At 42.4% G+C, this 24,578-nt stretch overlaps 1 protein-coding gene across 2 annotated transcripts in view; it reads right to left on the bottom strand.

Annotated features, from left to right (window-relative positions):
- Positions 1–24,578, bottom strand: part of LOC120928971 (putative N-acetylated-alpha-linked acidic dipeptidase) — a 111,735-nt gene that overhangs the window by 6,168 nt on the left and 80,989 nt on the right. For both annotated transcript variants that reach the window (XM_040340126.1, XM_040340125.1), the window contains 4 exons: positions 18,244–18,334; positions 16,175–16,439; positions 5,264–5,345; positions 4,037–4,129 (listed from right to left, as the gene is read on the bottom strand). In XM_040340126.1, the coding sequence (XP_040196060.1) occupies positions 4,037–4,129; positions 5,264–5,345; positions 16,175–16,439; positions 18,244–18,334 (531 nt within the window). The remainder of the gene's footprint in view (positions 1–4,036; positions 4,130–5,263; positions 5,346–16,174; positions 16,440–18,243; positions 18,335–24,578) is intronic.

The raw sequence follows: 24,578 nt of genomic DNA, 5'->3' as shown, positions 1-24,578 counted from the left end.
CGTCGTTTTGTAAGACGTTTTTTCATCCACGCATGCCCAGAAGCTACTTATGAAGCAAGCTTCAATGGTAAAACGTGGTGGAACGTAACCTCACTTTGCTAGATCATTGTGAGAAAACGATGGTGTGTAGGCAACTTCGTCTTTGAAAATTGAAGTTTCAAAAACGTCATTTTTTACTTCACAGAAAGTGTCGTTTTTTTTCATCACATAAAGTGATGGTGTGTATGCGGCATTAGGCCCCGTACACACGGTCGGACAAAACCAATTAGAATGGACCGAGGTTCAGTTTCATCGGTCCAAACCGACCGTGTGTATAGCCCATCGGTCTGTTTTCCTTCGGTCCAAAATTTTTAACACATGCTTCAAAACCGAACCAATGGACCGCTGCCCGATAGGTCCAAACCGATGGTAAGTACAGAAAAGCATCGGTTCAAAACCCGCGCATGCTCAGAAACAAGTCGACACATGCTTGGAAGCATTGAACTTCGTTTTATTCAGCACGTCGTGTGTTTGACGTCACCGCGTTCTGACACGATCGGTTTTTGGAACGATGGTGTGTACACATATCAGGCCATCAGGCCACTTCAGCGGTGAACCGATGAAAACGGTCCGTCGGACCATTCTTATCGGTTTTGAACTACCATGTGTACAAGGCCTGATGTGCATTGTCAGAAGGAACAATAAAGAAAAATCACAACTATTCTGTAGCAAAAAAAAATAAAAAATGCCTGTATATGTAATAAGCAAATACAGTATGTCTGCCTCTAGATGTCTAAAAACCATTGCAGGTTACATGTTCACCATAAAGCTCAACTCGAGCCATATTAAAATGTAACAAACTTGCTTTCCCTACTACCTGCTCATGAAGAATCAATTTCTTGTTTTTGCAAGGGGGTGGGTTTCAATGGGCAAATGCTGCGTTCTCAAATCATTCAGAATTCATTGCAGGCGCATCTGACCTGCATTTGATATTTTTTAGCTGCTTTTGAATTTTCTAAAATTTGCATGGGGAGAGAAACAATTCTGAAGGAAACAAAGCCAGTTGACACAGGCCTTAAAGCGGAGGTTCACCCTAAAAACATGTATATAACATTAAATTCTGCATACTTCCAACATTTACAGTATGATGTTTGTTTGTTTTTTTTGCTGTACATACCGTATTATTTGCTATTTTCCACCCGACTTCCAGGTACTCACTCCCGCGGAAGTAGGCGTTCCTAGGCAGAGGCACAGTGTCATGTGGGACTTCGCCCAGATGATTGACGTCTTGAGAAAAACTTCCCCTAGGGGGATAAGGCGCGTCACGAGTTTCCGAAAGTAGCCGAACTGCGAGTCGGCTCAATGCGCCGTATAGAGCCGACTCGCAGTTCGGCTACTTTCGGAAACTCGTGACGCGCCTTATCTGCCAGAGTGGAAGTTTTTCTCAAGACGTCAATCATCTGGGCGAAGTCCCACATGACACTGTGCCTCTGCATAGAAACGCCTACTCCCGCGGGAGTGAGTACCCGGAAGTCGGGTGGTAAATAGCTATAATACGGTATGTACAGCAAAAAAAAAAAAAAAAAAAAAAAACAGCATACTGTAAATGCTGGAAGTATGCAGAATGTTATGTTATATACATGTTTTTAGGGTGAACCTCCGCTTTAATACTCCCCTTATTCCACAGTCCTGCAAAAGCCAATGGTCCAGTCCTCTAATGTGGCTGGCCACCCCAATCAGCAGCCATCTCCCATCCTGATGACAAGTGATGATGATTGTGAGTTGGGCACTAACAAAACTGGCTGAAGACCAACCTGAACAGTGGTTTTGGTGGACCTGTCATAAAAACAGGAACTGGCAGTGTGAAAGATGAAGAGGCTGCATATTATGGTCAATATTACTGGGCATCAGCCCATATTCTTGTAAAAAGAAAGGTTGAGGTTGGGCATTAGGAAAAGGATTCCTTGAATTAACAGAGGAATCCGAAAAAATGATGCTTTAAATCAGAGAAAACTAAATATATGGATCACACTGGCAACACCTAGCAGGACAGCAAAATTGAAAGAAAATATGTCCAATCAGCACACGCAAGCACCTCCGGCGGTGCGTGCACCCCCAGTGTCTATTGCACGAAGTGACATACAGGTACACCATTTTGCGCAAGAGAGCCGACTTGCCGCAGTGCAAGTGCGGTTAGCAATCAGAAACTGGTTAAATACGAAAACAAAGTAGGCAGTAAAATGAAGGCTAAAATAAAAGCCAGAAATAAATTATACTTTAGAATGCAATTATTGGGCCAGATTCACAAATGAGATACGACAGCGTTTCTCCTGATACTCCGTCGTATCTCTGTTTCTATCTATGCGACTGATTCATAGAATCAGTTACGCATAGATATCCATAAGATCCGACAGGTGTAATTGTTTTACACTGTCGGATCTTAGGATGCAGTACCGCGGCCGCCGCTGGGTGGAGTTTGCATCGTAAACCAGCGTTGGGTATGCAAATTAGCAGTTACGGCGGATCCCCGACGGATTTTCGCGTTCACTACGTCGCTGCTACTCTAGTTTCCCGTCGCAAAGTTAGTCGTCGTTTGACCTGCCCTAACTTTAGTCAGCAATCGTATTGCTGTCTAAAGTATGGCCGTCGTTCCCGCATCGAAAATTTAAAATTTAACGTTGTTTGCGTAACACGTCCGGGAATACGGAAGTACGCTACGCGCGTCGTCATTCCCGCATCGAAATGTAAAATTTAACGTGGTTTGCGTAACACGTCCGGGAATACGGAAGTACGCTACGCGTGTCGCCGTTCCAAAAAATGACGTCACGGCGCGCAAAGCACGGCGGGAGTTAGGAAACGGAGCATGCGCAGTAGGTCCGGAGCTCACCTAATTTAAATGGCACACGCCCATTTGAATTGGCCCGCCTTGCGCCGGAGGCCGCCGGCGTAGTTTTCATCGCAAGTGCTTGGTGAATCAGGCACTTGCGATGAAAACTTGCGGCGATGTAACGTATCTACGATACGTTACGCCGCCACAGTTCTATGTGAATCTGGCCCAAAGAGACCAAAAATTTCAACAATCTTCCTATAGGCCTCCCTTGTGTAGACATCCAGAAGGCCAAGACTGCTGTTGGGTGCCGCAATCTTGTATGTGGCATCAGCAGCCCCAGCAGACTCAGAGCTGTTGCTTAAAGCAGCGGGAAATCATTTTTTTTTTTTAACCTGTGCATCTACTGCTATTAACATTATTAACAGTGTACTCACATCTCTGAATTTTCTAGGCATCCGCATGCGAATTCGGCCGTAAATAAGTATTTATAAAAATTTGTCCTGTGAGGTTCCAACTTGCTTGTGGGCACTGTGAAGCCCACAAGCAAATACTTCCTGTATTCTGTGAATGCTCTATCCCACGCATAGGTAGTGTTGACAGCGAGCGGCGCCGTCAACGCTACACGCTTGCCATCACAACGGCCGGCGAGCAAAATCTTGCAATATCTTGGCATTCTGTGTTAGGAATCGTCTCCTGGGAAGCGTGACACTGTGCTCCCAGGAGACATTGCAATCCTGTCCCAGCAAACACTGGGGCGCCGAGAAACAAAGAGCCACGCCCACTCCCGCAGAAGGGATACCAGGAAGTGGCTGCTATTGTCTACTGAATACAGGTATTGGAACCATTTTAAAAATTATGGATACCGGAATGTGTATGTAAATACGGAGCTGGTGTGAATAAGCTGAAGTTGTTATTGAGGGTGAACCTCCACTTTAAGTGACGTACTACAGTATTCCACTTCTCTCCTTACCCCCCACAACTACATAAAAGGTAATGCATGGGGGGGGGGGGGGGACAGAGAACCTGGGCCAGCACTTAATTAGGCAATACTGGAATAGAAGAGCTATAAAGTGGCAGAAGAGAGGGGAAACTGGTTGTGCTGGGGAATGGACTCCTCCTAGAGTGGTCATACTTTCTAGCAAGTTCAAAAGCACAGCTCAAGTAAATAACATTTTTTATGGGAGAACAGAGAATATCTTTTATATATTTGATAAATGAGGCTCTTACCTGTAGAATCTACGTCCAGGTAATCCCAGAGGATCAATAAAGGCTCGCTCCAGGAACATAAGCTGATCATTCACTGATCTAACTGTGATTGGGCTATCATGACAAAAACACATTCATTAGATGTATTTGCTCTAATTTATATCAATCACAGTATTGTTATACTCTGCTTGAGATATATATATACAGTGGAACCTTGGATTACGAGCATAATCCGTACCAGGAGAATGCGCGTAATCCCAAGTACTCGCACATCAAAGCAAGTTTCCCCATTGAAGTCAATGGAAACTAAAATAATTTTTTCCGCATTGACTTCAAATGGCATGCAATACCGCATGCGGCCAGAGGTAGGGGGCGCCGGGGAGCCTCGGAAAGTACCGGAAAGGCCAAAGGACAATTCGGCTGACCTCGGCAAACCTTGGAAAGACTCCTGCTCATTTCGCGAGACAACACTCGCAAACTGAGTAAGGAATTTAAGAAAAGCAGTGTTTGTATTGTGACACACTCGTTAACTGTGTTACTCGCAATCTGAGGTTTCACTGTATAAATATATATATATATATATATACACATACACACATATACCAATATATATATACCGTATTTATCGGGGTATTGCGCGCTCCGGGGCGTATAGCGCACACCCCTAAAGTGGACCCGCATTCCTGTAAAAAAAACATTTTAGTACTTACAGTTTTGGTGTCTTGCACGGTGTCCATCGGCGGCCTCGTCGGTTCAGGCGTCCGTCTGCGGCTTCGGTGGTGTCCTCTTTGTCGGGTCCGGCGTCCTTCTGCGGTGTCCTCCCCCCTCGATCCCCGCTTCCCGCACTGAGTTTGAACCACTGCGCCGGCATATACCGAGTGCAGTACACGCGGGTATAGTCGGGCAGGCTCGGCTCCTCTCGCGGTCACGTCCTGTGCATCCTGTACGTCCAGGACGTAACCGCGAGAGGAGCCGAGCCTGCCCGACTATACTGCGCTCGGTATATGCCGGCGCAGTGGTTCAAACTCGGCGCGGGAAGTGGGTATCGGCGTATATCGCGCACCCACGATTTTGCCCTGGTTTTCAGGGCAAAAAAGTGTGCGGTATACGCCGATAAATACGGTATATATATACTATATAAAAAACTATGTTACATCATCCACAGCCCTGAGGAGCTTATAATCCTAGATCTTATGTACAAACCCTCGCCCCTCAAGTGCTGACAACTCACACTCTGATCTTACTCACTTGGTCACATCAAGGTTTTTTAATCTTTCATTAAACTGTGTTGCTGTCCTTGTTAAGTTGTCAACAGCAGAAAACAGAGGATCTAAACAACAGAAAATGCAAAAAGAAGGAAAAGTGAAAAACAGCTCATTTACTCAAACTTACTCAAACTTATTTTTCGGGTTGTAAAAAACAAAGTTTTCAGGCTCTAGAAAAAAACGTTTTTTTTAACTTTAATCATTAAAACGCCCTTGCCTACACACGATCGTGAAAAAAAAAATGCTCTAGCAAAGCGCGGTGACGTACAACACATACAACGGCACTATAAAGGGGAAGTTCCATTCGGATGACGCCACCCTTTGGGCCGCTTTAGCTGATTTTGTGTTAGCAAAAGACGATTTGCGCTTTTCTGTCTGTTACAGCGTGATGAATGTGCTTACTCCATTACGAACGGTAGTTTTACCAGAACGATCGCTCCCATCTCATAACTTGCTTCTGAGCTCGCGCAAATTTTTCACGTTGTTAAAGCCCACACACGACCATTTTTTACAACCCGAAAAAAAGACGTTAAAAACGTTGTGAAAAAATAGAGCATGTTCGAAAAAAATTTGGGTCCTTTTTCAGAACCCGAAAAATGCCCTGAAGCCCACTCACGGTAGTTTTTAATGACATAAAAAGAAAAACTTAGTTTTTTACAACCCGAAAAATGATCGTGTGTACGCGGCATCAATTGTATAATGTTATAAAGGACCTCAGTCTAATGAAAAACCAAGTTATAATTTCAAAATGAATGAGGAACTGCTGAATTCCCTAAATATATCCAATGACATGTACCGTGTTCAGTAGTAGGTCGCATTCAGCTAAACTTGTTCAGTAATGTTGAAGACGTTTTCCAAGCCACTTCTTCAGGTCTAACAAGTGTCAGGAACATACCCCAGATTTTCCAAGCTTCGCCTTATCTTTTTGCACTCCTAGATCTATTCTTGTCTGGTCTGTTTCCTCTCCAAGCACTGTTTTTTCTTAGTTTGTTTGCTCTTCAACTACGGCTTTACTTCTCAGGCCAATTTTCTCCCCTAGCACAGCTCTTGTGTAATTGATTTGCACTGCTATACTTGCTCTTGTCTAGCCAGTTTCCTTTTATAGCACTCTTGTACAGTGTGTTTCCTCTCTGAGTACTGTTCTTGTCTGGTCTGTTTGCTCTCATAGCTTTGCTCTTTTCTAGTTGGCTTGCTCACCAAGTTCTTGTCTAGTCTGTTTAGCCTCCTAATCCTGCTCTTGTCTAGTCTATTTGTCCTCCTAGTCCTGCTCTTGTCTATTCCTCTTGCTCACCTAGTTCTTGTCTAGGCTGTTTAGCCTCCTAATCCTGCTCTTGTCTAGTCGAGTTGTCCTCCTAGTCCTGCTCTTGTCTATCCCTCTTGCTCTCCTTGCCCTGTTCCTGTCTAGTCTGTTTAGCCTCCTAATCCTGCTCTTGTCTAGTCTATTTGTCCTCCTAATCCTGCTCTTGTCTAGTCTATTTGTCCTAATCCTGCTCTTGTCTAGTCTATTTGTCCTCCTAATCCTGCTCTTGTCTTTTCCTCTTGCTCTCCTAGCCCTGTTCTTGTCTAGTGTGTTTGCATTAATAGATATATTCTTGGCTGACCTGTTTCCCTGTCTAGCACTGTTCTCGTCTAGTTTATTTTCTCTCCAATTACGGTTTTACTCTGGTCAGTTTGCTATCCTAGCACTGTTCTTGTCTTATTAGTTTGCTCTGCTATCCATGTTCTCGTCTAGTCCGTTTCCTCTCATAGTACTCTTCTTGTATATTCCCTTTTCTCTCCGAGTGCCTTTTCTTGTGGTCCGTTTTCTCTCTTAGCCAAGCTCCAGTTAGCTTGCTCTCCTAGAACAGTTATGTATAGTGTGCTTCCTCTTCCAGCCCTGCTCTTATCTAGTCCTGCTCATGTCTGGTCTATTTCCTCTCCTATCCCTGTTTTTGTCTAGTCTTTTCCTCTCCTAGCCCAGCTCATGTCTATTCTGTTTTCTCCTCTATCTATTCTATTTGCTCTTGTACTCTAGCCCCGTTTTTGTCTTGTCTATTTGCTTTCCTAGCCTTGCTTTTGTCTAGTCTCTTTTCTCTTGTGGCAAGCTTCTAATCAAGTGCCTATTTGAGTTTGCTTTTGTTGTTAAGTCTGTCTACTCCTGTTATGTCACAAGTGTAGCACCCTCATCCTAAAAGAGGGTTACAGGTAAATTTAGTTATGCTGGGTGGTAGCCAGCCTTGCTAATTTGTAGTGTTTAGAGGTCAAATGGCTTCTCTCCTAATCCTATTTAGCTGTGGCTTCTCCTTTTTGTCAGTAGGTGGCGGTGTTGCCTTTGACATCACTATGATGCACTACAGTGAATTCAGGTTATGAATAAACATACCTTTCTCAGCCAATCAGATGCGCTGCTAGGGGGCGCCCGCCGTTTTACTGGGAACACGATGCGCGTGCCTGGCGGCTGCGATGACTGAGCAGGGACGTGGAGCTCTGTGTGTAAACACAGAGCTCCGTGTCCTGTCAGGGAGAGGAGACCGATGCTGTGTCCCTTGTACATAGGGACACAGATCGGTCACCTCCCCCAGTCAGTCCCCTCCCCCCACAGTTAGAACACTCACTAGGCTACACATTTAACCCCTTCCTCGCCCCCTAGTGTTAACCCCTTCCCTGCCAGTCACATGTATACAGTTATCAGTGCATATTTATAGCACTGTTCACTGTATAAATGTGAATGGTCCCAAAAATGTCTCAAAAGTGTCCGATGAGTCCTCCATAATGTCGCAGTCTCAATAAAAAAGTCGCAGATCCACGCCAGTAAAAAAATAATAATAAAAACAATCATAATTATGTCCCCTATTATAGACTATATAATATAGACGCTATGGGCTAGATTCAAATAGATTTCCGCGGGCGTAGCGTATCTCAGATACACTACGCCGCCGTAAGTTGGAGCAGCAGGTCCTGTATTCACAAAGAAGTTGCGCTCTAACTTAAGGCGGCGTAGTGTAACTGGGCCGGCGTAAGCCCGCCTAATTCAAAATAGGCTGTTTGGGGGCGTGTTGGCATCTATGCAAAATACTATTGACCCCACGTATTTGACGTTTCTAACGAACGGCGCATGTGCCGTTCGTGGACGCATCCCAGTGCGCATGCTTCAAATTACGCTGCAAAGACTCATTGGTTTCAACGTGAACGTAACTTACGCCCATTCACGGACGACTTACGCAAACGACGTAAAACGTGAAAAATTCTACGCGGTTCCGACGTCCATACTTAACATTGGCTGCGCCATCTTTTTGGTGGTTTATATTTACAATGTACCAAGAGTGCTTAACTCCGCCCAACCTAAACAAAGCACTACTCAGCGCACAAGAGTAAACAATTGAGGATACTGATTAAAGAAAAAGAGACACCTGGATATACAATAAGCAGCCGCTTAAAAAGGAAATATATGCAAATGACAGTAAACAGAAGGAAAGTATGGATGACAATGGTCAAACAGTTCAGTGTGTTACTGTAGCAGCGCTACAAACAGAGTGTTCACTCTGAAACAAGTTCTATGGTGACATAGATATCCCAAATAATGGTGCAGGTGGACAGCGACAAATAACAGTGTCTTTATCTCAATGTGCTTCTTATCACCAGGAATGTTAGTGTTTCACCGCGTGGGGGGGTATTAGCCCCTTATGGGGATGCACTCACCAGACCGCAAGTAAAAATCAGCATTGGATACATCAGCCTCTGCCACCAGCTTTGCACTCTCCACAACTCTTGCTTAAGTGAATCTTGCTTGTATACATACAAAGGAATAAACTTCTGATAGTGTATTATCGTTTAAAAGTTTATTGAGCAAACCCACAAGTCCCCTTATAATATATGCGTACCATAGTGCAATCAAACATAAGCATAAATGTACTGTGCCTGTTTGTAAACAGTTTCTGGCGCTCCAGCGCGTTCATCTGTTCCTAATCCACCAGGTTGACAGTCTATCGGTCGTCTGCTGCTGGCCACACCCTGACGCGTTTCGTCATTGGCTGACTTCGTCTGAGGGTGTGGCTGTAGCATTCAGCGACCTGTTAAATAATAGAGCGATCGTTTGGGTACCGCCCCTCATTCGCCGCGATCACGTCCGTCCTGCGCATGCGTGTTAGGCAACACGAGGTCAGCGTCACATGATGGGCGGGAGTAGGGCGTGTACTTTGATGTCCTGTCCAATGCGGACAGGATGCGTCTGATGCGGCTAGAAGACGCTGGCCCCACCTGAACGTATGGACGTCAGCGAGGCCAGTGCCAATAGCAGGGCGGAAGTCAGCTAAAAGCTAATTATCTCGCGCAGACGCACATTGAAAAGTGAAGCCACTGCCCATAATGGGTCCGGACTTAGCAATTCAATGTTGAGACAGAAAGACAGAAAGGATGCGCGCGCATCTCAATGTTGAGAACTGCAGGCACGCTCATCCAAAACCTATCAGCCACTACATTTGTGGTGTCAGCAAGTCTCAATATAAAATCATACAACAATACCACTCATGTATTCGCCATAGCGGGAGATTCATACATAAGTGTGTAAGTCTTATTACTATGCCATCACCAAACAGATGATTAGTTAAATTAATAAAAAAAAAATCACCAATAAATATATATATATAAAACATGATAAAATACATATGTAAACAACGGGGGCATCAGTAATAAAACATATCATACTCAAACATAAAATATTATAAAATTATATACTGCCCACATAAAATTAGGCAAAATATATATAAGATATATATTAAAAATATATATATATATATAATCCTAAAAAGAAAGTTTTAAAAATATATTAAAAATATCTATCAGAGCCGTATAGATATAGAATATATATTACATTATTTATTAGAAATTGGAAAGCATATCTAAAAAGGGGGAGGGCATTCTTCGAGTATAAGAACCAATAGCAATAATAATGAAAAGAATCGTACTAGTACATAACACAACTGAGACTAAAAGGTCTTTAGTCTGAGAGATGAGTAATCTCGTAGAGGTATGTGTATGTTATGTTTAACCCAAAAGAGACATGAGTGACTATTCAATGAGCCAATATGCTCAGTATCAAAATAAGTGATGTAGGAGACCAGATAATATTTTATATTTTAATCTCAACTTTAAGTGTCGCTTATGAAGCAGTTGATATCTAGTTCAATATTCATGCCTTTAGGTGCAAGAGATTCAGTCAAGTAGATCCATTTCGTTTCGCATTTTGATAGTTCGCGAACTCTATGGCTTCCTCTCCAATTCTGCATTACATGTTGGACTCCCCAGAATTGTAGTCCGGATGGATCTTGATTATGCTTCAGTTTAAAATGCAGGGACACATTATGGTCTTTATATCCTATCTTTATGTTGTTAATGTGCTCCATCACCCGTATTCTCATTTTTCTCTTGGTCCTCCCTATATAAAGTAGGCCGCACGGACATTTAAGTGCGTATACTACATGGTCAGTGTTACATGTCATAAACTGTTTTATATCGAATTCAGTGTTGTTGGTTGGACAACTGAATTTTTCCAGACCTCTCATGGTTTGTGTTACTTCTCTGCATGGTTTGCATTTTCTACATGCAAAGAATCCATTTTGATTCCAAAAAGTTTCTGGTTTGATGGGTGGATCCAGTACCTTTTTGACCACTCGGTCACCATGATTGGGGGCTTTTTTATAAATAAACTGAGGTTTAGGAGGTGCACCACCACCTCGTCCTTTTTTAGGGAGGGGTGGAGGGGGAGCACAAAGGAGGGGTCGAGGCTATCCACCACGGAGGGGAAAACCCCAGCAATACCCTCCACCTCAATACCCACCGGGACAACAGCCCCAATCTTATTACCCTCCAACACAATACCCCCCAGTATATTACCAGGAACAGGAATGGAAAGGATCGCAAACAACGAACCAATGGGGAAAAGACCGCTTCCCTTATCCGAAAAAGGACGAAGCAGAGGTTGCAGGGCCGGATGGAGGACGCAGAAAAAGAAGAAGGCAGCAGGAATAGGAGGCATTTTTAATTTAAGTCCAGTTGAACTCACACACAAAGAACTAAACATTTTAAATTTGGGTTTAAAATGTGGTATGAAGAAATCTGTCAATAAGTTTAATGTCTACATAGACATCCATAAGTATATCCGCAAACTAAATATGAAAAAATATTTTGTTGGAATAACTCCTCGGATTGACACCACAAATAATAACACTAAGTCGGTTATAAACAGTGGACTAAGGAATAAATCACTCTTCAACCCTCTCAACAATCCAAATCATCAAATAGAGGTGTTCAAAGGTCTTGTGTTAAGGGATCTGGACTACTTAAAACCAAAAAAACAAGTCAACATTAAACATATTCAGGAGGGGATTGATATGTTAGAGAAACGCAAAGATATAGTTATAAGGCCAGCCGACAAGGGAGGGGGAGTGGTGATTTTAAGTAAAACCTTTTATCATAACCAAATCTCTGATATGCTGGCAGATGGATCTACATACAGCTTACTGGATCAGGACCCCACTAAATCTTACAGAAAACAGCTACAATCATTGGTAGAGATGGGTACCCGATCAGGGGTCCTCTCAGTAAAAGAAAGAAATTATTTGACACCAGCTAGCAGTAAGGTCCCGACTATTTATACTCTACCAAAGATACACAAGGATCCCCTGAATCCTCCGGCAAGACCCATTGTGAATAGCATCAATTCCATTTCTTCAAGAATGGGACAGTATCTAGATACCTTTTTACAAAAAAGTGTAAAAATGACTAAGTCATATTTAAAAGATACTAAGGACTTGCTATTATGTCTTCAAGAAATTACTCTAGAGGAGAATGCTCCAATTTTATTGGTTACCGCGGATGTATCATCTCTTTATTCCATCATACAGCATGATGATGCACTACTTGCCCTGAATTGGGCACTTAGCCAACGAGATGACTTACCACATAATCAAAAAGTTTTTATTGGTAATGCTCTAGATTTTTGTCTCTCACATAACTTTTTTTGGTACAATAGCCGGTTTTATTCGCAAAAAAGAGGAGTTGCTATGGGCGCTAAATTTGCACCTAGCATTGCGAACCTTTTCATGGCTGAGTGGGAGGACAAGGTGATTTTTAAAGACAGACGGAGTGAATTATTGTTTTATAAACGATATATAGACGACCTGTTTTTTATTTGGGAAGGTAATACCGACTCACTTTTAAACTTTTTAAAGGTTTTAAATAATAACAGCAACAATATTAAGCTTACCTCTGAATCTAACAATACTGAAATTAATTTTTTGGATGTAACCATATACCGACAAGGAACTAAGTTGGCTACTAAAGTATTTTTTAAGCCAACTGATAGAAACAGTTATCTCCCTACCAACAGCGGCCACCATCCTTTATGGATCAAAAATATACCTAAAGGACAAATTATGAGGGTAAAAAGGAACTGTACGGAAGAAGAAAACTTCATTACACAGTCCAGAATCTTAACTGAAAGGTTTGAAGCCAGAGGTTATCACCCAGATACCATGCATAAGTTGGTAGAAGAAATACGCATTATCCCAAGAGAAACATGTCTACTAACCAAACAGCTTGGCAATGTACCAATCACTAATACAAAGGAGTGGGGTTTTTTGTCTCAATTCCACTCACAATATAAAGAAGTTGAAGAAATCTTCAATCAACATTGGCATATACTATTATTAGACAAGAAATTAGGACCTCTTCTACCTCCTAAACCTCAGTTTATTTATAAAAAAGCCCCCAATCATGGTGACCGAGTGGTCAAAAAGGTACTGGATCCACCCATCAAACCAGAAACTTTTTGGAATCAAAATGGATTCTTTGCATGTAGAAAATGCAAACCATGCAGAGAAGTAACACAAACCATGAGAGGTCTGGAAAAATTCAGTTGTCCAACCAACAACACTGAATTCGATATAGAACAGTTTATGACATGTAACACTGACCATGTAGTATACGCACTTAAATGTCCGTGCGGCCTACTTTATATAGGGAGGACCAAGAGAAAAATGAGAATACGGGTGATGGAGCACATTAACAACATAAAGATAGGATATAAAGACCATAATGTGTCCCTGCATTTTAAACTGAAGCATAATCAAGATCCATCCGGACTACAATTCTGGGGAGTCCAACATGTAATGCAGAATTGGAGAGGAAGCCATAGAGTTCGCGAACTATCAAAATGCGAAACGAAATGGATCTACTTGACTGAATCTCTTGCACCTAAAGGCATGAATATTGAACTAGATATCAACTGCTTCATAAGCGACACTTAAAGTTGAGATTAAAATATAAAATATTATCTGGTCTCCTACATCACTTATTTTGATACTGAGCATATTGGCTCATTGAATAGTCACTCATGTCTCTTTTGGGTTAAACATAACATACACATACCTCTACGAGATTACTCATCTCTCAGACTAAAGACCTTTTAGTCTCAGTTGTGTTATGTACTAGTACGATTCTTTTCATTATTATTGCTATTGGTTCTTATACTCGAAGAATGCCCTCCCCCTTTTTAGATATGCTTTCCAATTTCTAATAAATAATGTAATATATATTCTATATCTATACGGCTCTGATAGATATTTTTAATATATTTTTAAAACTTTCTTTTTAGGATTATATATATATATATATTTTTAATATATATCTTATATATATTTTGCCTAATTTTATGTGGGCAGTATATAATTTTATAATATTTTATGTTTGAGTATGATATGTTTTATTACTGATGCCCCCGTTGTTTACATATGTATTTTATCATGTTTTATATATATATATTTATTGGTGATTTTTTTTTTATTTTTTTTTATTAATTTAACTAATCATCTGTTTGGTGATGGCATAGTAATAAGACTTACACACTTATGTATGAATCTCCCGCTATGGCGAATACATGAGTGGTATTGTTGTATGATTTTATATTGAGACTTGCTGACACCACAAATGTAGTGGCTGATAGGTTTTGGATGAGCGTGCCTGCAGTTCTCAACATTGAGATGCGCGCGCATCCTTTCTGTCTTTCTGTCTCAACATTGAATTGCTAAGTCCGGACCCATTATGGGCAGTGGCTTCACTTTTCAATGTGCGTCTGCGCGAGATAATTAGCTTTTAGCTGACTTCCGCCCTGCTATTGGCACTGGCCTCGCTGACGTCCATACGTTCAGGTGGGGCCAGCGTCTTCTAGCCGCATCAGACGCATCCTGTCCGCATTGGACAGGACATCAAAGTACACGCCCTACTCCCGCCCATCATGTGACGCTGACCTCGTGTTGCCTAACACGCATGCGCAGGACGGACGTGATCGCGGCGAATGAGGGGCGGTACCCAAACGATCGCTCTATTATTTAACAGGTCGCTGAATGCTACAGCCACACCCTCAGACGAAGTCAGCCAATGACGAAACGCGTCAGGGTGTGGCCAGCAGCAGACGACCGATAGACTGTCAACCTGGTGGATCAGGAACAGATGAACGCGCTGGAGCGCCAGAAACTGTTTACAAACAGGCACAGTACATTTATGCTTATGTTTGATTGCACTATGGTACGCATATATTATAAGGGGACTTGTGGGTTTGCTCAATAAACTTTTAAACGATAATACACTATCAGAAGTTTATTCCTTTGTATGTATACAAGCAAGATTCACTTAAGCAAGAGTTGTGGAGAGTGCAAAGCTGGTGGCAGAGGCTGATGTATCCAATGCTGATTTTTACTTGCGGTCTGGTGAGTGCATCCCCATAAGGGGCTAATACCCCCCCACGCGGTGAAACACTAACATTCCTGGTGATAAGAAGCACATTGAGATAAAGACACTGTTATTTGTCGCTGTCCACCTGCACCATTATTTGGGATATCTATGTCACCATAGAACTTGTTTCAGAGTGAACACTCTGGTTTATATTTACGCCTGAAACAGCCTTACGTAAACGGCGTATCTTTACTGCGACGGCCGGGCGTACGTTCGTGAATAGGCGCATCTATCCGATTTACATATTCTAGGCGTAAATCAGCGTACACGCCCCTAGCGGCCAGCGTAAATATGCAGTTAAGATACGACGGCGTAGGAGACTTACGCCGGTCGTATCTTAGCAATATTTAAGCGTATCTCAGTTTGAGAATTGGTCACAGGAGTGCAAAACGAACTGCATTCCTGTGATCTACAGGAGAAGTACAGACAAATGAGCTTTGGTTATACTTCTCCTTTCAGCAAACCCCCACACAGTCCCGATCTGACATTGCTTCTGGATCAACAAGCTGGCAGCTATGTTTACAGGAATACAGGAGAGCTGCACTGGTAGGAGAGAGGAGCTGGAGCGGGAGAGAGAACACCTCTCCTGGCTGCTTGGAGACTTGGCTGAAAGTAGTAGTGGTGCTACTGTCACTACTCCTGTCAGCCTATAGTAGAAGGAATGCAATCGACCTCCTTCCTCCTCTCACAAACTGTTACATTGGAGCAGTCGCCCCTCCTGCCCCTTGTCCTGGCCCTTATCCCTGTATGCACAAATCTCCAAAACATAGATTCTCTTTTTTTGCACATGGCTTGTATGCCTGATGAACCTCGGAGCTTTGTCAGACAGAGCCTTATGTTTATGTTAGGGCAAAACTGGACAGATCCTATGGTGATGGCCAGACTAACCACAAGGTCCTGGTCTTCCAGGTTGGGGGTTGGACATGTGAATGGATGTACAAAACAGGTACTACAAAAATGTTCATGCTGAGCCTGTAAACATATTTTCCAACTAGATATCCCCAGGGACATTAGGGAATTCAGGAGGGTTTCTGGATAGTACAAGCGACCTTTGAAGACTACTGTGGAGCTGCTGATAAAAAAAGAAAAAGATGATCGATCAACTTAGTCAATCTTCAGAACTTACCAAACGACACATTATAAGCTTCCATTTGTAATGGGGTTTTCTTTGTTATGTTAACTATAATGTCAGTGTAGCTCTTTATAGCATCGGCATAGTCTCGAACATCAAATGGTAGAACGACAGCATCAGCCAGCTCATACACAAGACCTCCTCGTACTTTAGCCACTGCCAGATGGTTCTTATAGACTGGGTCATAAAATGTGTCAACGATCTCAGCTGTCTCATACACACTGTGATACACTGGATAACCGCTGTATCTTCCCTCTTTCTGTAAAAATAAAAAATAAACAAATATAATATGCAGCTACATTGAATTCATGCCCCTTTTATTCAATTTGCTGTGCATGTTGGGTCCGCTCACTTTTTATGAGTTTGCTATTTATTATAGATGATCAGACATAGATCTTCTCCTAATACTTGCTGGCGCTGCAATGCTGGGCCAGGTACCATGTTGCATATTTTTTGGGACTGCCTGCAAATGAAAACATTCTGGCCAGAGGTGGCCAGCACTATTAAGCATCTAACTAATGTTGATCTAGTGGACAGTCATGTGGCATGTTTGCTGCACCTCACATGGCAACCCATCAAAAAATACAAGGCGTCCCTTACCATTCAGCTCTTAAAGCATTTTAAAGCATTATTAAAATCACTGCCCCCGAATAAAACGTTAGTTTTTAAAACTTTTTTTTGCATTGATACATGTCCCCTGGGGCAGGACCCGGGTCCTAGAGCTGCACGATTCTGGTCAAAATGAGAATCACGATTCTTTTGCTTAGACTAAAGATCACGATTCTCTCACGATTCTCAAAAACTGAATGCCAGAACCCCCCCCCCCAAATAAATAAATAAACCTGTGATTTATCTGAAATTATGAATATATAAAAAACAGCCCAGTGATAGGTCTATAATGTTAAAGACCATATAACTCCTATGAAAAAAGCAGAATCAAACTTTGATTCTGCTTTTTTCATAGGAGTTATATGGTCTTTAACATTATAGACATATCACTGGTCTCTTTTTTTATACATCAGAAGCAGTACCGCCAGCAACCATTGGGTGGCGCATGGATACACACAGTTGTACAGAACTGTGAGAAAGATTAATACATCAGAAGCAGTACCGCCGGCAACCACTGGGTGGCGCATGGATACACACTACAGTTGTACGGATCTGCAAGAGAAGCCCAGGCATCCATCCAGCGGCGCAGGCTGCCAACGTCGGTTTCCGATATCGGCGCCATTTGCATTCCACGCTGGTTATGTGGAACCGGCCGTGAAACAGAAGAATCGTGGGTCATCCCGCGGGGAGATCGCGGGCGCGGAGAATCAAGATCGCAATTCTCTCCGCGATTAATCGTGCAGCTCTACCGGGTCCCCAAACACTTTTTATGACAATAACTTGCATATTAGCCTTTAAAATGAGCACTTTTGATTTGTCATGTTCGTGTCCCATAGACTTTAACGGTGTTCGCATGTTTGAACTAGTTTTTTGCCTGTTTGCATGTTCTGCTGCGAACCGAACTGGGGGGCTGTTCGGCTCATCCCTACTCAGAGCTCTGTTCACTGAGCTCTGCAGCTCTCCGCCCCCTTCTTTCTGAACTCAAAGAAGCTTATAAATTCAGCACTTTGAACAAATGTAGAGAATAGACAACCGCAGATAAACAGATACAACTTATGTAGAAGGATTTGTTCCATCTGTGTAGGCCAGTCACTTCACTGGGTTTATAGAAGGGTTTACAAACACTTTCTGAAAAAAATCATGTACATAATTGCAATGTATCGTTTGCAGAAGAATAACTTTTGTTAACAGTTATTTTGACACCGGATCAAGCGGATGACCAGGCATGACGTTTTTATTTATTTTGTTCTTGGAACTGATTTCTATTTTTATTTTTTTAGCTGTCAGTGGTGCCAGCATCGAGCTGCAGGCAATTATAGCATTTAAGTCTACAGCATGGCCTTGGAATTGGGCAACAGCTATTTAGCCTGTCACTCAGTGGAAGAGCAGGATGAGTCAGTGCCGTATGAACCATCCCCGCCTACTTACCAGGTGCTCGGGTACAAAATACTAACCCTATTTTTAGTATATCGAGTTCTTCCTGAAGCAATGCCAAGCCGCTGGAAAAATACTTCAAAATCATTTCCTGAACCCAGCTTGTTTATCCTAATAGAAAGCAAAAAAAAAAAGAAGATATGTAAGAAATGGATACATGGAACACATTATACATTACATGCAAAGTCTAAAACAAAAGCTTGCTTATATGGATAGGTTACAGTTGGATTTTATGTTTGTTCTAGCAAAATGTCACTTATTTTCAATGATCTCCTCTTTCTCAGTTTACATTGCAGTCTTCCAGTAATGGAACATGTCAGTATAGGATTTGTGCAGGAATCCTGTGCTGGCTTATTGAGTTTGTTCACCGAAAAAACACACAGGGGTCTATTTATAAAAAACAAAAAGAAACAAACAAACAAAAAAAATGCTAAAATAAAAAAAGTCACAAAGAATCCATGGAATATGTCTAATATGTTTATTTCCTATGATTGTCAGGGCCATCTAGTGGACATAATGCAGTATTATCCTAATTAAAGTAGTTAAGGAAAATATAGCATTATGGCCAGTAGATGGATATGACAATCATAAAAAAAATAATGATATTAATAAACCCCCTTCCCCTCTGTTCACTGGTGGGGGCAGTAATAAATCCCCCCCTCATCACTGTTGGTGGCAGCATTAATGACACCCCCCTTTTATTGGTGACAGTTATAGCTCATTTACACTTGCTTCGGCTTCAACATACATTAACGGCTAGTTTATACTTACTTCAAACAAGGAAGGCTTCGACACGCTTTGTTAAAGCTCTCTGAACACCAGTCAAAGCTCCTGTCACTAAATAAAATGGTTAGCTTACAGTCCTGTTTACACCTGCTTTTGCTTTGGCTTCGCTTCATATTGCTTTAGTGCAGTGGTTCTCAACCTGGGGGTCAAATGATGATTTGCCAGGGGTCACCAAATCCTGGGCTGTTCCGGAAGCCCTCACTGTTCTCCCAGGAAGGGAGATAAGAGGGGGAGGAACGAAGAAAAAGGGAGAGAAAGGGGAAAAAAAGAGAGAGCAAGAAAGACAGTTAGAGGGAGGGATGGGGGAAAAAAAAACAAGGAATTAGGATAGAGAGAGATGAAAGGGAAAGAAAGTTGAACAAAGAGAGTGGTACATCCTAAAATGTACCATAAGGGGTTTTAATACTGTAGGAGGGGAAGGCACTCAGGGAACGCTAAATGTCCGTGGGTTAGGGACGCAAATTACATGTCTTGCCTTGGGTGCTTTCAACCCACGCTATGAAAATAATTTTACTGTTAGGGGTCCCCACAACTTGGGAAATTTTATCAAGGGGTCACGGCACTAGAAGGTTGAGAACCAGTGCTTTAGTGCATCTTCAAAGCCTCCATAGAAGTCTATGGCAAAGCTCTCTTGAAGCCCCACTGAAGTCCCACCGAAGACCAATTGAAGCCCCATCGAAGCTCCATCGAAGGCCAATTGAAGCCCCATCGAAGCTCCTCCAAAGCCTTATCGAAGCACCAAGCAAAAGCAAGGTGTAAACAGGACTGTAAGCTTACCATTTTACTTAGTGACAGGAGCTTTGACTGGCGTTCAGAACTTTAACAACGTGTGTCCTAAACCATGTATTAAAGCAAGTGTAAACTAGCCCTTACAGTGGCTTCTCTCTTCGTTGGTGTCAATGGCAGCGCTAAACCGATCCCTTCATTGGTGACAATGGCAGTACTAAACCTCTCCCTTGATTGGTGACAGTGGCAGCACTAATAACCTCTGCCTTCATTGGTGACAATGACAGCACTAAACCTCTGTGTCATGGATATGCAATAAAGTCTGGCAGCTTACCTATCTCCATCTGTTCATTAGAGGCCTGACTCTGTTCTGCTTGCCTTTTTATCACCTCTCCTTCCTGTATGGCCCCACCCAGGCCATCCCAGGAAGTCTATATTAACTGTTGCACTACAAGTCTGCAGTGCTGTTCAACCGTGTTGTTAGCTTAAGTTCCTGTCTGCAGTGTGCTATGATTACCTTCCTGTGTACCATTTTTCGCTCGTCCCTGACTTCTCCTGTTTGCCTGTGACCCTGACCTTTTGCCTGTCCCTCGGTTACCCTTGTCTGCCTGTTGCCCTGACCTCGGCTTACCCATCACTATCACTTGTCTTGCTTGCTGCTTCCCCTCTCTCCCTACGGAGCGTGACCTAAAGGATCCCAGGGGTCGCGACCTGGATCCAGCTGCGGCGAAGGCCATCCTCACCACTAGAGGCTATGGTGAACACAAAGCTGGGTCTTAGATTCCGCGCCCTGGGGAATCGTGGGTTCACGTTTCCTCTCTGATAGCAGCAGCCGGCTATAGGGTTCACTACCCTGTGGTGCATCCCTGACCCCAACGGGGTGCACTTGTCACCTGGCCACAGGTGACCTGACACTCTGCCTGGTGACTAGGGATGAGCCAAACACCCCCCCGGTTTGGTTTGCAGCAGAACATGCAAAAAATGTGTTTGAACATGCGAATACCATGCGAAAGTCTATGGGACACGAACATGAAAAATCAAAGGTGCTAATTTTAAAGGCTAATATGCAAGTTATTGTCATAAAAAGTGTTTGGGGACCTGGGTCCTGCCCCAGGAGACATGAATCAATGCAAAAAAAAGTTTTAAAAACGGCAATTTTTTCGGGAGCAGCGATTTTAATAATGCTTAAAGTGAAACAATAAAAGTGAAATATTCCTTTAAATTTCGTACCGGGGGCTGTCTATAGTATGCCTGTAAAGTAGATCCCACCCCCCTATGTGAATTGGTAACGGGGTACATTGTACATATATGTGAATAATAATGCGCTAAATCAACTGATCAAGTGAAGTGTCAACACATCAAAAATACTGGAGGAGAAGGACAATAATATACAAAGAATATATAAGGAAAAATGAGTTCCAAAATTCATTAATATATCGTCCCTTGATGCTGCAATCCCAGAGCAACTCAGCTACACCTTCCCGGACCACACATACACAATGTGTGAGATTCAGCAACTTGATGGTATGATAATCAAACTGGACAGGTCAGAGTGTGCTTTCCACCAGGTATTCACGTGCTCAAATATGCAGGGAGAAAGGGAGAAAGGAAAGACCAATAGTATAATACCGTAGATGGAATATTGGCGTCTCACAATACACAGAATATCACTCACGAATCCTCAGTAACATTAAGGCTGCAACGTATGTGCGTGTGTGCTGCTCAGCTTGTCAGGCTCCTCATCCGGCACCTCCGTGCGTCCCGTCACTCAAGCTCCTCCCCCACGCGTATCGTCACTAGACACGTGACTTATTCATGGGTCAATGTGTGACTGGAGCTCGCTTAGGCTATAAATAGCCAATCACACACTCGCATCAGCGAGAACGGACCAATGGGGAGGTACCAATGACTACATCATTGCAGGAAACACCACAACGTCTATGCAATTGCGGTTTAACATAAAATAGCAATAAATAACATATTTTAATTTGATACAGGTAAAACAATTGACTTAAAAACGATGACTTAGAAACAAAAGAATAATGGGAATATATCTCAATTTCTGGTATGAGATCCGTCCAGCACGGACTTGGACTAATCATATGAGCATATACAACTAACATCCCGTGGCATTCATTTAGCTAGATAATGCAGATATACCACTAACACAGAAGCAAAAAACAAAACAAAAATAAAGAAATTTCACTGAAGTCCCACAATGTGTATATATAGCTGGTACTCCAGCATATTAGCGAATCAACATTGTGTATGTATTGCATACATGAACACAGCATGCTCCCGGCCATATACCCCGATCATCCCTTAAGGATAAATAGCACCATGAGCATGCGGTTGGAAATCTGATGACTACCTTACAATTATATAATAAATTAATATAATAAAATATAATATAATACTATATTATTATAATACAAGAGCGCTGCACCACTAGCCAACAAGTGGACAAACACTCACATGTAGGTAGGGCCTCATAAGATATAAAAAATGTATATAAATATATACATATATTAAAAATATTAAAAGTTAAAAATCAGATATAAAACAGTTAAGATCAAAGTCAATGTTGAGGCCATTCGGGGAGAGCGATCTCATCTCATGAATCCATCTGGATTCAGCTTTGCTTATTTCTCTCACCCTATGGCTTCCTCTCCAGTGGGGGCTATATTTTTGTATGCCCCAGAATTTCAAACCCTTTGGGTTCCCTTGATGACATAACTCAAAATGACGGGAGACATTATGTTTTGGGAATGCCTTTAGGATATTCTGCACATGCTCTCTTAATCTTTTCCATAAAGGTCGTTTAGTACAGCCTATGTATTGTAGAGAGCATGGGCACTCTAGAACATACACAACGCCCTCTGTTCTGCAGGTGATAAGGTCATCAATATTATACTCCTTCTTAGTGAAATTTGAAGAGAACTTAGTACATTTCTGGCCGTTAAAATTGGTATTCTTACATGCAAAGCACCTCTTACATGGAAAGAATCCCTTCCCCTGAAAGAAAGTAAGTGCATTATTCTTTATTGGAGGATCAGGAACATTTTTGGCTACTAGGTCCCTCAGGGTGGGAGCTCTCCGATACACTACCCTGGGGTTCATAGGTAAGATACCCTGTAGCTGCTGGTCAGCTCTTAAAATTGGCCAGTGTTTTTTAAAAATGGCTTCCAACTGTTTGTGTTGGACAGTGTAGTTCAGGATGATCGGGGGGTTATTATCCATTAGATCAGATTTCACTTTATCCTGAATGAGAGAAGATCTTGGTGTCTCATATACTTTAAGGATTTGTTCCTGGATAAAGTCCTCATTGTACCCTTTATTCACAAACTTTGTTCCTATAAGTTTAGCTTGCTCCAGATACACTTCTTGGTCAGTACAATTTCTACGTATTCGTAACAGCTGTCCTTTAGGGATGTTTATTAGCCATGGCTCGAAATGACAGCTATCCACCGGGATATAACTGTTCCGTTCCACTGGCTTAAAATATGTTTTAGTTGATATTAAATTTTCTTCCAGAGTAATTTCCAGATCCAGGAACTGTATAGTTTGATTGCTGATAGTGTACGTTAAAGAAATATTTTGTTGGTTTAGATTCAATTTCTCAAAAAATGTGATTAGAGACTGTTCATCACCGTCCCAGATGACAATACAGTCATCTATGAATCTTTTGTATAAAATCAGCTGATTGGGCATATCGTTGTAAATTGTCCCCTCCTCCCACTCTGACATGAATACGTTTGCCACGCTGGGTGCATATTTAGCTCCCATTCCGATGCCATTAAGTTGCCTGTAGAACTGAGATTGAACCCTACCATTTCAAAAAAAGTGTCAAAATTTTAAAAACCACAGGAGACAGTTTGGGACAAATCCTTTATTAAAAATAAAAAAAAGGTTCCAACGATGTAAACCACTCTCAAGCAATACAAAAAAAAAAAAAACGGCGCTAAGAACCATACCGCCTTATAGGAGGCACCCAGCCAAATGACGCTCTATCAGTGTGACAGTTCTTTTATAGCTGAGGGCGGGGCCATCCGTCACGTGTGTGGGTGACCCCCCTCCCTCTCTCTGACACAAGGAGAAAGCCCAGGTTACCTATTGACGTGTACGGGTGACCCCGCCCAGTCAGGCGCGTCACGGGAAACCATTTTAAAAAAAAGGCCGCAGGGTTCCCCTTAATATCCATACCAGATCTGAAGGGCCTGATATGGAATTTGGGGGGGAACCCCACGCTTTTTTTTTTAACTGTGGTTTGGGGACCCAAAGGGCCTAGTAATGGACTAAGGGGGAACCCATGCTGTTTTTTTATCTGTATTGCCGCGACCCGACAATTCCTTATAGCCGCGAGTAGTTTTAAATTACTTTTTTTCCTTTAGAAATTTCATTTTGTGCAGGGACTTTTCTAAGCACGGGAAACATGCGCTACTACAGGCATAATATAGACATCCCCCAGGTACGAAATTCAATGGCAGCACTAATAACCTCTCCCTTCATTGATGTCAGTGGCAAAAACAAGAACCCCTCTCTTCATTGGTGTCAGTGGCAGCAATAATAACCACTTCCTTCATTGGTGTCCATGACAGTGCCAGCAACAATAAAAATAACACCTCTCCTTCATTGGTGACAGTGGCAGCACTGATACTCCTCTCCCTCCCTCTGGTGTTCAGTGGAAGCAAAAATAAACCCTCCTTCATGTTCATTGGTTACTTACCCGAACACACTCTCCTGGTCTGCTCTCCCCTTCTCTTACAACATCTGAACATAGAACATTTCTACCTCTGTCAGGCAGGAGATCATGCACAAGGTGTTCCAGCATTTGGCAACCTAC

This window comes from Rana temporaria, chromosome 2 (assembly GCF_905171775.1).
Source record: "Rana temporaria chromosome 2, aRanTem1.1, whole genome shotgun sequence".
Taxonomy (NCBI): Eukaryota; Metazoa; Chordata; class Amphibia; order Anura; family Ranidae; genus Rana; species Rana temporaria.
Note: the sequence above shows the minus strand (reverse complement) of the source record. Positions and strands in the feature narration are given on the sequence as shown.